Source organism: Podarcis pityusensis, assembly GCF_964106645.2.
Source record: "Podarcis pityusensis genome assembly, chromosome: 1".
Lineage (NCBI taxonomy): Eukaryota > Metazoa > Chordata > Lepidosauria > Squamata > Lacertidae > Podarcis > Podarcis pityusensis.
In genome coordinates, this window is record NC_138028.1 from 135,589,472 (window position 1) to 135,605,067 (window position 15,596).

The 15,596-nt window shown below is 42.7% G+C and overlaps 1 protein-coding gene across 6 annotated transcripts in view; it reads right to left on the reverse strand.

The window, feature by feature from the left end:
• Positions 1-15,596, reverse strand: part of HDAC4 (histone deacetylase 4) — a 130,156-nt gene that overhangs the window by 61,474 nt on the left and 53,086 nt on the right. For all 6 annotated transcript variants that reach the window (XM_081015997.1, XM_081015999.1, XM_081016002.1 and 3 more), the window contains 4 exons: positions 14,470-14,714; positions 12,579-12,729; positions 7,290-7,410; positions 4,905-5,026 (listed from right to left, as the gene is read on the reverse strand). In XM_081015997.1, the coding sequence (XP_080872123.1) occupies positions 4,905-5,026; positions 7,290-7,410; positions 12,579-12,729; positions 14,470-14,714 (639 nt within the window). The remainder of the gene's footprint in view (positions 1-4,904; positions 5,027-7,289; positions 7,411-12,578; positions 12,730-14,469; positions 14,715-15,596) is intronic.

Sequence of the window (15,596 nt, forward strand, 5' to 3'; positions counted from 1 at the left end):
TGAACCACAAAATGTGCAAGTCTGAGCCCCCCTCAAAAAACCCCATGATTAATAAATTATAAATCAGCAGTAGAATAAGTTGAGCAGCACTTCCTGGACTTTCGCAGAAATTGTCTGGAGAAGAGCCTTCTCCTGCAACACTGCCATCGGTGGTAGACTCAAGGACAATTTCACAGACCATTTTTAGCCTTGGGTACGCCCCTGTGAAAGGGACGCGGGTGGCGCTGTGGGTTAAACCACAGAGCCTAGGACTTGCTGATCAGAAGGTCGGCGGTTTGAATCCCTGCGACGGGGTGAGCTCCCATTGCTCGGTCCCTGCTCCTGCCAACCTAGCAGTTCAGAAGCACAAAGTGCAAGTAGAAAAATAGGAACCGCTCCGGCGGGAAGGGAAACAGCGTTTCCGTGCGCTGCTCTGGTTCGCCAGAAGTGGCTTAGTCATGCTGGCCACATGACCCGGAAGCTGTACGCTGGCTCCCTCGGCCAATAAAGCGAGATGAGTTCCGCAACCCCAGAGTCGGCCACGACTGGACCTAATGGTTGGGGGTCCCTTTACCTTTACCTTACTCCCCTGTGACTTTTTCAACCAGTTTTGTACACATCACTCTATTGCAAAGACTTTTGTACAACATTAGACAACATTAGACATTGTACCAACTCTTTCCCTCAACAGTTTGCAAGAAAATGACTGGGCCGTGTGTGTGTGTGTGTGTGTGTGTGTGTGTGTGAGAGAGAGAGAGAGAGAGAGAGAGAGACTGATCCACATCAGTCTTACCAAACCCAGTTTATGTCTAATTTCTCCTTCAGACAGTGCCCAACTTTCTCAGAGAGGTCCTTTATATGTGACCTTTGATTCCCAGATCCCAAATTGGTCAAACCAGTCTAACTGGACATAATGGATAATTTGGTATCTGAAGAAGTGTGCTTGCACACGAAAGCTCATACCAAGAACTAACTTAGTTGGTCTTAAAGGTGCTACTGGAAGGATTTTTTTATTTTATTTGGACATAATGGAGACTTCCTTAGAGCCAGAGCTCCAATCCATTTTTGCCATTTTCACAAACAGATTCTATGTCATCAATATCCTGCTTCTTAATGTTTTGAAATGGCCAGGCCCAGAAACTGGAGGGACTCTGTCCCATTTCCCCATCTACCCACAACACTTCTGTGTTTCCTCTGATTATGTGAACCAACTGCTTCAACTGAGAAGCTACGCACAGGAAACTCCCCATTTACATGAGTTCAAGGCACACATGACCAAACACGTGTGCATCACAGCAAACCCAGAAGTGGTACAGAATGGGACTTCCGGGTTAGCGCGATCGGCTAATGGCGGATTCCCTCCGAGTTCCGGAGGGAATCGGCTTGACAGGGGCTGGGTCTTGCCGTGCCGGCGACACGGGGACCCTCAAAAACCACGGGCATAGGAGCCCGTGGACATGGTGACTCGGCGGGCATCGTTAGCGCCCTCCCGACTCGCGAAGGAGCCTTTTTAAAGGCTACGGAACGGGTGCCGGGGAGTGGCGTGGTGCTGTGAGTCTTCTGCTTCCCCTGCCGAGCGAAGCCGCATGCCATTTGTCGGAGAGCGCTGACTTCTTCCTATTAAAATTTGGACTTAAAATCAAGAACAACAACCCGTGAGTAATTGGGAAATTGGATTACAAATAATTTGATTATGAATTTGGCACGAGCGGGGGAGGTGAAAAAAAGGGAAGTCCGCCCCCCCTTATTGTAAACAGTTTGAAGCAAGGAGCTGTCAACTAAGGTTGCGTGAAGAATTGGGGTAATTTGATAAAAGATATAAATTCCACAGATTTAAAGGACTAAGCTAATGTGCCGGAGGACAAAAGTTTAATTATTTGGACTAAGTACCACCTTTCTCAAGCCCGGGAGTAACCCGTGAAAAGAGCCTGCAGAGGATTTATAGAAAACTTTTGACAGCTGTCAAATTAGCTGTCAAAGCCGGAAAAATCAAAGCTTAAATTCTAACCGGCTATACTGCTACAAAATATTGAAAGTAAAGAAAGACTGATACAAATAAACCTGACTTTTGGATCGGAAGGGAAAAGAATACTAAGTAACTAGAATCCCTCTAGAGGGGATTCTTGGATATTACAAGAATGGAACTAGGTCGGGAAATACGAGCTGACTTGCAAGAGCTTATTTTTCTCATGGGAAAGCTGCAAGAGAGAATCGAGCAAGGCCATGTTTTGTCTACAAGTCCTACGAAACCGAAGTCAACAGAAAATATACCTACTGAGTTGGAAAGGGACTTGATGCTCAAAACACAGGCAGCTGGACAAGAAAAGAAACCAAAGATTAAGACATCAGCTGAACAGGAGGAGCAGAAAGAAGGGGTGGCTGAAAAGTTACAGAAGATAAAAGAGAGCCGGAGACCTGCCAAGAAGAATTCCAATTCGACTAAGATGAAAACTGGATTATTTGGGACATATAGACTTAAGAAACAGAGTTGGAGCTCCACCTCTAAACAAGTAGGCCTTGCTGGAAGAAATATGGTTAACATGGAGAAGGTACTTCCCCGACCTGGGGTGTTCAATATGAAAGATTTTCGAAGAAGCCGGCGGAAAGGGACTGAGAGAGATTCGAGAGCCTCGGACGTAAGGTCACCAGGCTAAAAAGATGGACTAATTGGACTTTGGTTTGGGATTGAAACCGGGAAGAGAAGGGTGGGGTTTAGAAGTCCAAAGGGGGCCTGATTTTTATTTTGCAGTGTAAAACTATATGCTCTTTATTATTATAAGAATGGGGAATCTGTGGATGGGAATTAGGGACAATCTTAGGGAAGGTATTTTATAATTTGTTTTTATATCTCTTTTTTTTATCTCTTTTTATGTATGATTAAGGTATATATTCTAAAAATTGTTAAATAATCTAAATTAATGGATAATAATGAATTAAGGTTTAAAATTATTATAAAGAATCACATTAATAATTTATGGTTAAGTAAATTAATAAATTATGATTAGGACATTAAGGATAAAAACTTGCTTGAATAAACAATCGGAGTTGGAATACAATAAGGGGAGGCGTGGGGAAGTCATGAAAAGAAGTTATTGAAAATGAGACTTAAAAGGTGGAATTTTTTATGTTGTGTTTTGTGTTATTTTTGTGTGTGTTTTTGTTTTGTTTTTTGTAACCTTTTGAAACTTTAATAAAGATTATTTAAAAAAAAAAAAAAAACAGAAGTGGTACAGAATGGGGCAAAAGAGTGTGGAAACGACGAAAATGGCACAGAAACAGCACCTGGCAACCCCACAAGCCTTTACAAGTGCAATCCCAGGAGTACGTGCACCTTTGAGGCCTGCAGAGGGTTAGAGTTTGAGCAAGGAGGTTTGGAGGGTGTTTGCAGGCATTTTCAATGCTTGCCCTCATATATGCAATTTCACTTAAACCTGTCGTGCCTCGTAACATAACCCCCATGTAAATGGGCAGTTGCCTGTAGTACGTGTTTAGATACGGTGGGAGGAGTATGCTGCAGGTTTGCGGATGAGATTTTTGTCTGAATGCCTGCAAAAGTGGGTCAACTAGTATACCTGATCCAGCGCTGGCATTATTGTCAATATCAATCTTGTTGATGGGTTTAAAATAGGTGAAGTTTTTGTTGACAGTGACACATACGGAAATAGGGATACAATGGAAAACTGCCCACTTTTTAACACACAGCTGGATAGCTTGGAATTTAGCAGTACCAGAAAGGTTGACTCAGCACAATAGCTGTGAGAGGTGTTGCAAGAAGAGATTATTTCGAAATATCTTGGGTGCCCATTATAACTTTTGTTAATAGACAATGGCGATTACTTCAGCCACTAGTCACTCAACCACCTTAGATATAACTAACCTGTGCACTGCTCTCCAAGGTGATACCAGTAATATGAGAATTGTACTCTGTATGTTTTTATATCAGTTTTAAAAAATTTAATCTTCCAGTTCTGCTGTCAAATTTTCACATTTAAAGTTATGCAATAAGGTGAATTTGCATGACTATACTTCCTTTTTTTTTTACTCTTATGTTTTGAGTTTTGGTTGTGGGGGATGGTTCAATTTGATTAGTTGGTTCTTTGGAATTTTTTTCCTTCTATTTCTGGTCACTGCAAAATGGAGCTAAAGTGACTACAGTGGTACCTCGTGCTAAGTACTTAATTCGTTCCGGAGGTCCGTTCTTAACCTGAAACTGTTCTTAACCTGAGGTACCACTTTAGCTAATGGGGCCTCCTGCTGCCGCCATGCCACCTGAGCATGATTTCTGTTCTCATCCTGAAGCAAAGTTCTTAACCCGAGGTACTATTTCTGGGTTAGCGGAGTCTGTAACCTGAAGTGTCTGTAACCTGAAGCGTATGTAACCCAAAGTACCACTGTATTACTATTTTAAGTGAGCAGCTTCATATAGGACAAGGGGATGACATACATATTTACCTGAGTATTTGTTTCAAAGCAGAGGCATTCCTCCATACCCTTCCACGGCCTGAGCTGCGGTAAGCAGGTACACAAGACATGGCCTTTTTGCTCAGGGCACAACAGGAGTGCCTTCCGGAGGGAAACCCACTGGCTCCAAAACATTGCCTTGACGCATGTAGGGACAGCATGGGTACCTGAGGCTGATTATTCTATAGTACTATATCTACCAATGTTTTGCTGACTTCCGTGTTCTTCTGCTGTGTCCTGTTAACTTCTGACTATGCTATTTGCTGTTTTCTTTTAAGATTTAATATCTTACCATTGTGTTTTTAATCTTAGCCACCTTTGGTGTGAAAAGAATGGCTATAAATATTAGGAAAAAATAAAGGCAAATATACAAGCAAAAGAATGAACAAAGATTAAATTATTTATGTAACTTTTTAAAAGAAATGTTTTAGAATGCTATGTGAACAATGCAAGGTAGGACTTACCTGTTTTCCTGAGTGGAAAATCATCTTTGGAATCATACATCCCTAGCACAGGATGATTATAAGTGCCTGATACTCCGCTTTGCGGTGGAGAGCTCTGGTCAAGAGAACTATGCTGTGTCTTCCTACAGAAAAAGTGAGGCATTACTAGCCTTGCAGTTTACACTACTTTCCCCTTAAGCAATAAGCAAGATTATTGATAGTTAACGTGGGCTTCACCGAAAAGCTTAGTTCGCCCAACCAGCCCTGATTGCAATCCCAGATTGAGTTCCTGCTGGTGACAGGCGCCCAGTTACAAATCTGAAATTAGAGCTGCCATGAGAGTGTTGATGAAGAATGTCCTTTAAGGGCTTTGGCAAGTCCAGGCTCGAGGTTGTCACCTCATCCATCTATAAGTAAGCAGCTCTTGCAAAAATCAATTTGGTAAGAGATGCCTGAAGGCATGAGGAGGAAGCCTCAAAGCTCTCAAGGACCAACTCAATACATTATTTGACTGCATCTTTAGAGCTCTACTCTCCTACTGTGGGAGGGACTGCTGGTGATGACAGAGGCACTTCATGGAGATGCTCAGAGAGGACATTTAGTTTGCTGATCAGCTAATGTATAGACATTGGTCTGGTTAGGGTGAGCCACTTTTGGCAAAGGATCCTACTAAAAGACTCAGGGAAGGGTTTTGCTGTGCTCCAGAGGGAAACTTCATCGTCCCCTTTGGGCAGTGTTGGAGCTTCCCCATCTTCACTCTCTGTCCCCACCATCTGATAAAGTGTATTGGGAAGTTTTTTGTGTTTGACATTTTATGATGTATTTTTTTTATTTTGCTGGAAGCCGCTCAGTGGTTGGGGAAACCCAGCCAGACTGAGAATTCAGTCTGAAAAAGCTTGTTCAACAGCTGCTCAGTTTGTTCCTCTTCTCCCTAGAGAGCTGTTCTTCTTTCTCTATGAGACTGTGTCCTTACCAGGAGATTAATATGAACATTGATCCATTGTTTGTGTTAGCGTGCCTTCATCCACATGAGTGTTTTCAGTTTTATGCTTCCAAATTTCTAACTTGATATTTCACAATATGGTTGATATAATGTATTTCTTACTTTGTACTGTTGCCCCCTCCCCTAAATTACAACTTCCCAGTTCCCAAGAATTCTCATAATTGTAGACATAGCCTCTGAGATTACATTCTCAAACATCTTGGGTACCACGCTTAAGGTCATGGAGATCTGAATTCATTTAAAGTACCATCTCTTTTCCTATCTTGGGCTGCAGCTTCCTCCTCACATCATTTATTTTGTTATCACCAGGTTGGGCATCACTTTCCTTTTGGATGAAGACAAGAGGCAAAGTAGGTGTTGAACAGCTGGCACCTTCTCTCAGTCACCCAATAGCATTTCTCTGCCTACTCCATGCAGAGCACCTGCCACTTGCTTCTTCTTATTCTTCTTGCATCAAACATAGCCAAAGACACTTTTTTTAAAAAAAAGATGTGGGTAGCGCTGTGGTTTAAACCACTGAGCCTCTTGGCCTTGCCGCCTGGAAGGTTGGCGGTTCAAATCTGCGCAATGGGGTGAGCTCCCGTTGCTCTGTCCCAGCTCCTGCCAACCTAGCAGTTCAAAAGCACAGCAGTGCTTCTTCTTCTTCTTCTTCTTCTTCTTCTTCTTCTTCTTCTTATTATTATTATTTCTAGTATTTTCCTCTTTCTTCCTAGACCACAACCTTCAACAGGAAGGAGTGATGGAAAAACCCCAAGGCCCTTTAGCTTCCTGTCCAGAGTTTCAGTTGCTTGCTATATGTCAAAGGCTGTGTCTGGCAATATCATGACCCACATGAATCAGAAGGATGGGGTTGTGGTCAGTGGGCTTTGTAAGTCTTGGCAACTTCTCTGTTACATCATGAATCTTTGCACCTGTGAAGGCAGCACACTTCCTGGGACATCCTCTGCACACTGCTGCCTCTGTCCCCCTCAGTAGGGAATCACCTACCATCACATGATGTCTCTTCCTTCTCTGGGGAATAGCAGCACTTGTTCTGTGCACTGTACCTCCCACAGCCATTTTGGTGTATTCTCAAGTCTGTAACAGCTGTCCTAGCTCCTCCGGCCCAGAATCGGTGTCCGAGATGAGGACATGCAATCCAGAACGGACCTCCGGAACGAATTAAGTTTGTAACCAGAGGTACCACTGTACCTTTCGTAGGCACGAGGCAGGCAAGTGGACTTATTTTCCATCACATTCAAAGGCAGGTTACAACTGTTTTAGAACATGCTACCCATGGTTTACTCCAAAGGCTATCCCTTTTGAGTTCAAATTTGGAGCAGAGTATTTTTTCAAGCAGAAAGGGGAGGATGCTATCTAATAAGCAGTCAAAAAGTTGTTAGAAATAGGATGGGGCCACTTACCCATACCAGAAGCGCGGGTCATTAGAAATGCAATGGTTGAGATTCCGCTGGGCCAAAGCTTTTTTTTTATTTAAGACAAACTCTTGTAGCTTCATTTTTACTTCTGTGCTTGCCACTGCACCTGAAATACCAAACCCAGAGTAAATAGACTGAACTAGCACCCACAACATTAATTTGAGACCTACTTCATGAACTTACAAAAGGTTGTCTAAAGATTTCAATCAAACTCTTTCAATATTTTAAGCTATCAATAAAGAATTATTCTGTGCAATGAGGAGTGGTACACAATTACAACTGATGTTTGGAAATGTAAATTTAATCAGAGATTTATCTTTTTCCTATGAAGGGAGGTGCAGCTGAATAGGATTTTACGCACAAAATTATGCCTAAACTAAAGCACTTGTAGAAGCTTTTCCAGCCGCTCTGAATTAAAACCATTTAAGAACAGAAGTGTTGTACATACTCGGGGGTTTTTTTTTAAGTTACATCTGCAGGCAAAGGTTGAAGATGAATGGCTCATGTACAGAAACTGTCTAGGAAAACCTTCCAAATAAGGATCTTTGTTCACTATATCTGCATAAATATTTCCATTCACAGTCAATCATCTGTTTTGTCAAACAGAAAATCTGGCATCTAAGAAAGTTACATGTTTTCAAAGTCTAGAATTACATTTCTAGCAGCATAATTTCTCATCACTATTTACTTCACAAGATACCAGTCCATCAATGCACAGACAAATTCTTGTGCAGTGAGACTTCGGAAGAGCAACTTATTGAAACTTTACAGTCTTGCCATTAGCAAGACTCTTTTCAGTCTCTGGGTCCTGACTTTATGTAGCTTTAATTCTAATGTGGAATAGCAACTTTCCACATTATTTATTATTAAATTTGTATACACCTACAGGATAAAATCACAATATAAAAACACAAAATACAAAATCAAAATAGAAACAAAAACAACCAATATTCAAAAGTACTGCAGGGAACAAGAATGGGACTTATATATGACATGAACTGAAAGTCTGCTGAGTATTTTTAGGTAGCTTTGGTGGAAGTTCAACCACCATTATTATTAGTAGTAGTAGTAGTAGTTGTTGTTGTTAAACAGGTTTTCTGGAGGCTTTGTCCAAATTTGCAGTTGTGCAAATTGTTGTGCTCCAATTCCAATTTCACAAAATCATTCCAGAAAGATACAATGGCTCATAGAACTGATAGGCTGATAGGATATTGTGAAGTCAAAGAGATTCAGAGCTGCCCTTCCATTTTCAGTCTCTTGAAGCAGCCATCCCATCCCAGTGCGGAAGGCAGCCCACAAACCAGACCAGAACATCAACTGAAATATTTCAAACCATCTGGTAGCTACCAAGATCACCTGGAGCAAAAGATGGTTCTTCATGAACAGCCTTGTGGGCATCTTCTTTCAACACAGCCAGAACTACTCCTTCCTTTTTTTCTTGTCACATGACTAACAAGCTATTTACTTATTCTTCTTACAATAAAATATGTTTCAATTTTTTCACTTCCAACCCCACCTGCACTTTATTTTAAAAAGGAGTAGCTTATTAATTATGGTTACGATGGTTACGATGGGGAAATGGAAGCTCTCTTAAGCTACGAAACCTAAGATGAACTCTTGTTATACCTCTAGTCACTGACCTACGTGCTTTTATAAACAAAGATCTCATTCATGAAGCCACTGTTTATGTCCATAAAATCTGGCTTCTTAGCATACCCAATAATGCAAATGCCTGTTTCTAGGCTGCCCTTGAAACTCCAGCGGGTGCAGAATGCCGCGGCGGGGCTCCTTATGGGGTCCTTGCCGTGGGATCACATTCATCCAGTGCTTTACCAACTGCACTGGCTCCCAGTGGAGTACAGGGTCAGGTTTAAGGTGCTGGTTTTGACCTTTAAAGCCCTATATGGCCTAGGACCCTCATACCTATGGGACCGCCTCTCCTGGTATGCCCTGCGGGGGACCTTAAGGTCCACAAATAACAACACTTTGGAGGTCCCGAGCATCAAGGAGATTAGATTGGTTTCAACTAGGGCCAGGGCCTTTTCAGCACTGGCCCCGACGTGGTGGAATGCTCTGTCACAAGAAACTAGGGCCCTGCGGGACTTGACATCTTTCCGCAGGGCCTGCAAGACAGCGCTGTTCCGCCTGGCCTTTGGCTTGGACTCAGTCTGACCCTTATGTTTCCCTCCCCTTATGGTCTTGATTTATCGACTATTTTAAAATGAGGCTGCATTTTAAATTGCATTTTAACCTGCATTTTAAATTTGTTTTCCCCCCCCCTTTCTTTTCCCCCTATTATGTTTTTACTGTGATTTTATTGGTGTTAGCCGCCTGAGCCCTGCTCTGGCCGGGGAGGGCGGGGTATAAATAAATAAATATTATTATTATTATTATTATTATTATTATTATTATTATTTCTAGGCATGTGAGAAACACAAGGCTACTGCTGCCTGCTGCGCTGAAATAATCATCATTTGTGAAATGGCAATGATTACCACTAGTGTGCGTGTTGAATGTGACAAGTACAATAAACCTAGGAAGTGAAGACATCTCAGAGGCAGGTGACTGTGTGCAGAGAGTGCAAAGTCACAATCTACACCATATATTGGGTCTCCAATTCCAGAAAACATTTCATATATTTATGCACCATCTGCTTTCTTTGGCACTCAAAGGGACATACATAGATCCCTTAGATCTAATTATCTTTACATAGTACCATTCTGATAATTTTTAGATGGGCATCAGCATTTTCTTTCCCCATAAGAGACTCTTGCTTCAAAAGGAGAAGAATGGTGGCAAGGACACAGATGTAAATCAAAGCAGAAGAGTTTAGTATATAATCCAGCTAACAGATGACTCACAGATAAGGAAGAATGTGTAAATAGAGGGTTGTCTTCCAGATACAACAATGAATTTCCCCCCACTTTATTTGAACTCTTGAATTAAGGCTTCTTAAAAAGCAGGCTTTTGATCCTAAAAGCAATGCTTTATGTAACAAGTTCAGCTTTTCCCCCTTCAGATCCTGTTCCTTCACCCACTCAACTATTTCTATAATTAATCTTGAAAGAAACTTGAGAAATTGGAAGAAAAGCCTCCTTGTTTTCAAACAATGAGTGATGTTGAGAAGGATACCCTACAGGATTTAGCCACCAATCCTAGTGTAATCATTAAAGGAGCAAATAAGGCAGGTGTAGAAGTAACTGTGAATAAGAATAGACGGGTCAGTCTACTTCCAGTCTGCACCTATTTCACGTGAGTTTACCCTTAAGTCCATTCTGTACCATTTCCATGTTAAACTGCAATTTTTTTGTGGCTGGGTGTGTTAATCTGTACAAAAATTGTTTCCAAATATATATTTAATTCCTTTTTTAAAAAAGGGTTTTCTCTTAAAATGCACATTGTAAACATATTTGATATGTCCTTTGACCCAAGAATACCAACGGGAACATTCAGAAAGTGCACGTTACTTGGGGAGGTATGCATTGGTTCATATTGGAATTCATGAAGATCAAATTCCCTAAGTATGAATAGCAAGATGAAAATACAGGCTGAACTTTCTATGCTGAAAGACCCACATAAAATTAGAATGACTATTAAAGGAAGAATATTGGAGCACATGTTTTCTGAGATAGTTCCTTGCAACATGGAAATACTATGGATATACCTCATCAAGTCTCTCATGGATGCAGCCCATGTGTACAGTACCAAGGGATTGCTAAAGGATTCAAAGTACAGTGGTGCCTCGCAAGATGAAAAGAATCCGTTCTGTGAGTCTCTTCGTCTAGCGGTTTTTTCGTCTTGAGAAGCAAGCCCATTGACGGATTAGCGGATTAGCGCTATTAGCGGCTTTTAGCGGCTTTTAGCGGCTTAGCGGATAAGCAGCTTAGCGGCTTAGAAAAAGGGGGGGAAGGAAAAAAAACCCGCAGGAACTCGCAAGACATTTCGTCTTGCGAAGCAAGCCCATAGATTCGTTTTGCGAAGCACCTCCAAAACGGAAAACTCTTTCGTCTAGCGAGTTTTCCGTCTTGCGAGGCATTCGTCTTGCGGGGCACCACTGTACTCTCTTTCTCCCCACTACACCCGTCTGCATACACTCATGGGAAAGTAGGTACTATGCAAGGACATTATGGTGACCAAGAAATTTGGGCACAGCTGCATTATTCCTATCCAGCCCTCGGTGCTGCTCTTTACAAAAATGCAAGTTAATTGAGCTTTAAACCTGAGTTACTTGGATTAAGCAGAAGGGGAGAGAGAGTCTGCCATCAGGGAGGGGCAGCAGCAGAGACCTGGCCTCCCAGCAACAGTGTCTCTACTGCAAGGGTCGGTAACCTAAGGCCCATAGGCCACAGGCGACCCATGGGGGGTCGTTTAAGCAGCCCATGGATACCCCCCGCCGCCGCCGCCACCCGCTCAGTCGGCTCCCATGCACTGCACTAAACCGGCGCAGAGCAGAGCAGGGACCACCTTCCGCGATGCTGGCCGGCTTCCCATTGGCTGCAGGAAGCTCCTGCAGCCAATGGGAAGCGGTGCACGCCTCCTCCACATTGGAAATACCATTTGTGCATGTGTGCGCACACACACTCCAGCCCACCGCGGCATCTGCGGGACCCTGAACCGGCCCAAGCCACAAAAACTTTGCCGACCCCTGCTCTACTGCATACTGAGGTAGGGTGGCAGCAAGGTCCAACAGAGCTCCTCCCACCAGTGCCCTAGCCATGTCCAGGCCTTACTGCTGTCCTGCCCCATCCTAGTATGAGGTAGCAATGCTGGCCGCTCCAGGTATGCATTAACCTCTCAATCCCCATAACAGCCGTATGCACACAGATACACTCGTATGCTGGCAGAAGGGAGCATTGCTCATAACGCAACAATTCATTTATACAAATGTATAAAATCACCATCTAATTTTGTAAATAAGTGGACAAATATTCACAAAACAGGTGGTCTGTAAGAACAGAAACTTCACATGGACAAGTATTCTTTGGATAAATTAGGACATCAACCCTAAAAAGGAAATCTTCCAAATGTGATCTCCATTAACGTTTACAATGTTATATTCACTTCTTTAAATGCCTTTCTTTCTTTCTTTAGGTTTAAAGCATAGTAGAGGTCAACATAAAAGATAGGATGAGCTTTACTCAGAGAAAAACACCTGAATTACTTAAACACTGCAATTTACAGTAATCTTCACAGTAACCTGATCAAAGTTGCCTTCCTCATTATTCATGTATCACTAGATGCATCACTGAGATCATCTGTCCCGCTGTCACTTACTTTCTTTTCCTTTCTCTTTGTTTTTAAGTTGCTGCAGCTTCTGTTCTCTATGCTGCTTCTCTAACTCTTGTTCCTGCCGATGCTTTTCCAACTTTCTCTGGTGTTCCAAGAGCTCCTGCTGATGTTTCATTGCCAGAATCTCCTGTTGCTGCTGTTGGGCAAAAAAAAAAGAGGTGTGTGTAAAGTAAATGCACACAATCTTTTCCCTTTCGGTCACAATCTTTGCCCTTTAAAGTTGCCATCTCCTAAGCAGCAGTCAGAATAAAACTGTTAAAAGTGAGAAAAGAACGTTCCAATTCCACGCAAGGAAACAGAGGAGGCAGCATAGAAATAATTTTGAGTTTTGCAATTGTGCACTAGATCAGGGGTAGAAAACCTTTCTGGTCTGGTAGGGCATATATTTATCGTCACACAAACCCTGCAGGTCAACTTTGACAGTTGGGCAGAACAACTCACCTGTCAATCACCTGATATCATAACAACATCAAGTGATTAATATGTGTCAAAGTTCTTTGAACAGAGCTTCCCAAACACCTAACAATCAACTGTGGAAACACTGAGCCCAGAGGCTCGCAAAGCACAGTGCTTCCCACACGCTCAATAAGCAGCTAATTGCCGGGTGCTTGGGAAGAGCTGTGCAACAGGGCTTTGCATGCACTGCCCTTTTAGATCACGCCCTGCCATTGCCTGCCCCACAGAGCACAGTGCAGCAGCTCAGCCAAAGCTTGGCTTCATGTGTTGTTTGAGCTCAGAACTGCAGTTAAGATTTCTCCTTTTTCACCACAATCTGTACCAGTAGGACAAAGCTTGGCTACAGATAGTAAGGAAGAGGTTCCTTAATGAAGTTCAGAGAACACGTTAAATCACACCTTGGCTTAGCTGTTTGTCCACACTGGATATAAACTCCTCAAATGAACCAGCACATTCCAGCTGTCATGGTAAGTCACATTCCGGCTGACTGTTACATGTGAAACAGGCCTATGACTAGAACTGTAAGAGGGATTGATTGATTGATTGATTGATTGATGACAATTTATATGCCACTTAATTATCGTTGGCTCTAAGGGGTTTACTGGTAATTCAATACAATAAAGATTAAAAACAGTTAAAAATATAAAATCAGAACTGAGTTAAAATGCTTGCTGGTTGTTTTTTTTAAGTAAAAAATTAAAAGTGCTGGTGTTAGGTGCTAGCAACAGTCTGTTCCCAACTCAAAGCATCACTCCTGGAGTTCACCAGATTTTAACAGTGGAAATAAGTACAAACTACAACCGTACATAATTTTGTGAATTGCCAACAAGGATCAAGGACTGTTAGTGTTTTGACTAGCAGTGTACAGAAAATCAACAAAAGATACTCTTGTCTTTTGTTTGGTTTTAAATACACACATACATGGCCATTACATGAGAGATACAATGACCCAATTCACACATAACCATAAACTATAAGCCATGGCTTCCTGTGAACATGCAGGGTGCTGGTGTATGCTGCTCATTCACACACACCCATCTCCTCCTCCGTGTCATGCAGAGAACAAACAACCAGAGTTTGTTCTTGGTTTGCTGCTTGTGTTGAATTTGTAGAGAAACAAACCACAAGTTCACACATAAAGCTAAGCCAGTGCTCAGGTTTGTATCCTTCCAGCATGACACAGGGAGGAGAGCGGTGGGAGTGAAGGAGCAGCAGACATGAGCCCACAGGAAGCTCATGGGAAGCCATGGCTCATCTTAGGCTATGGTTTGCCACTGATCCAATATATACCTAGGTACACATGTTATGTTTCTTTCCTTCTAGAGCATCTAAAGTGATTATATAAAGACAACTGTTTAACACACATCAACCACTGCTTGGGAGACTTTGTTCCAACTCAAACTGAATTCTCGCCACTCACCTTTATGTGTTCATGTAGTTGAGCTTCATGCTGACGAGAGAGCTGTTCATGTTGTCTCTGAAATTCTGCTATGAGGATCTGTCTCTGGATCTGTTGCTTTTGTTTGAGGGCCAACAATTCCTGTTGAAGCTGCTGCTCACGTAATGTAGGTTCTGCAACTGGCATAGAGAACTGATGGTCCAAACGGAGATCCATAGGGACTACAGATGGTGCCACTTGCAAAGGTAGTGTTGTGGTCACATCAACTGCAAAACCCCAAAGGCAAGGTTAGCTCATCTCCAATTATTATTACGATTCTTACACAGTATTTATTAGGGGTTTTTTTATCCCACTTGTCCTTCCAAATGACCCAAGGGCAGTCTTACATAATCTATGTTAGAAATAGAAAATCTGAACAATTAAAATATACTTCCAAATCGTCAAAAATAATTTCAAAGCTGCTAAAACTGTCTGACACAGGTCACCACCCTTCAAGCAATACTCACTGGCAGTGGTACCAGCAGCGACTCCCCTACCAATCACAAGGCCTGCAGTGGCTGGTATTAGGGGAGGCAGTTTTTAAAGTACTTGGATCCCAAATGGTTTAGGGCCTTTACACCAGTACCAACATCTTGATTTTGGCCCTGTTGTTCACTAGCAGACAGTGCTTGTAAAACCAATGGCACAAGATCCCACTGTGCTACCCCGCTTACAAACCTGACAACCACATTCTGCACTAGCTACAACTTCAGGACAGTCTTCAAGGGTAGTCCACATAGAATGCATTGCAATAGTCCAAACAGGGAGTCACCAAAGAATGGACTGCTAAGCCCAGGCTCTCTCTGTCTCAGAACAACTCTAGATCCTGTGTGAGGATGGATGGTGGCTAACTGATTGAGGTTGAATCCTGACAAGACAGAAGAATTGTTTTTGGGGGGCGGGCAGGTGTGGGGGACTGCCTGGTCCTGAATGGGGCAACTGTGCCACTGAAGGACCAGGTACAAAGCCTGGGAGTCATTTTGGGCTCACAGCTGTCCATGGAGGTGCAGGTCAATTCTGTGTCCAGGGCAGCTGTCTACCAGCTCCATCTGGTACCCAGGCTGAGACTGTACCTGCCCGCAGACTGTCTCGCCAGTGCATGCTCTGGT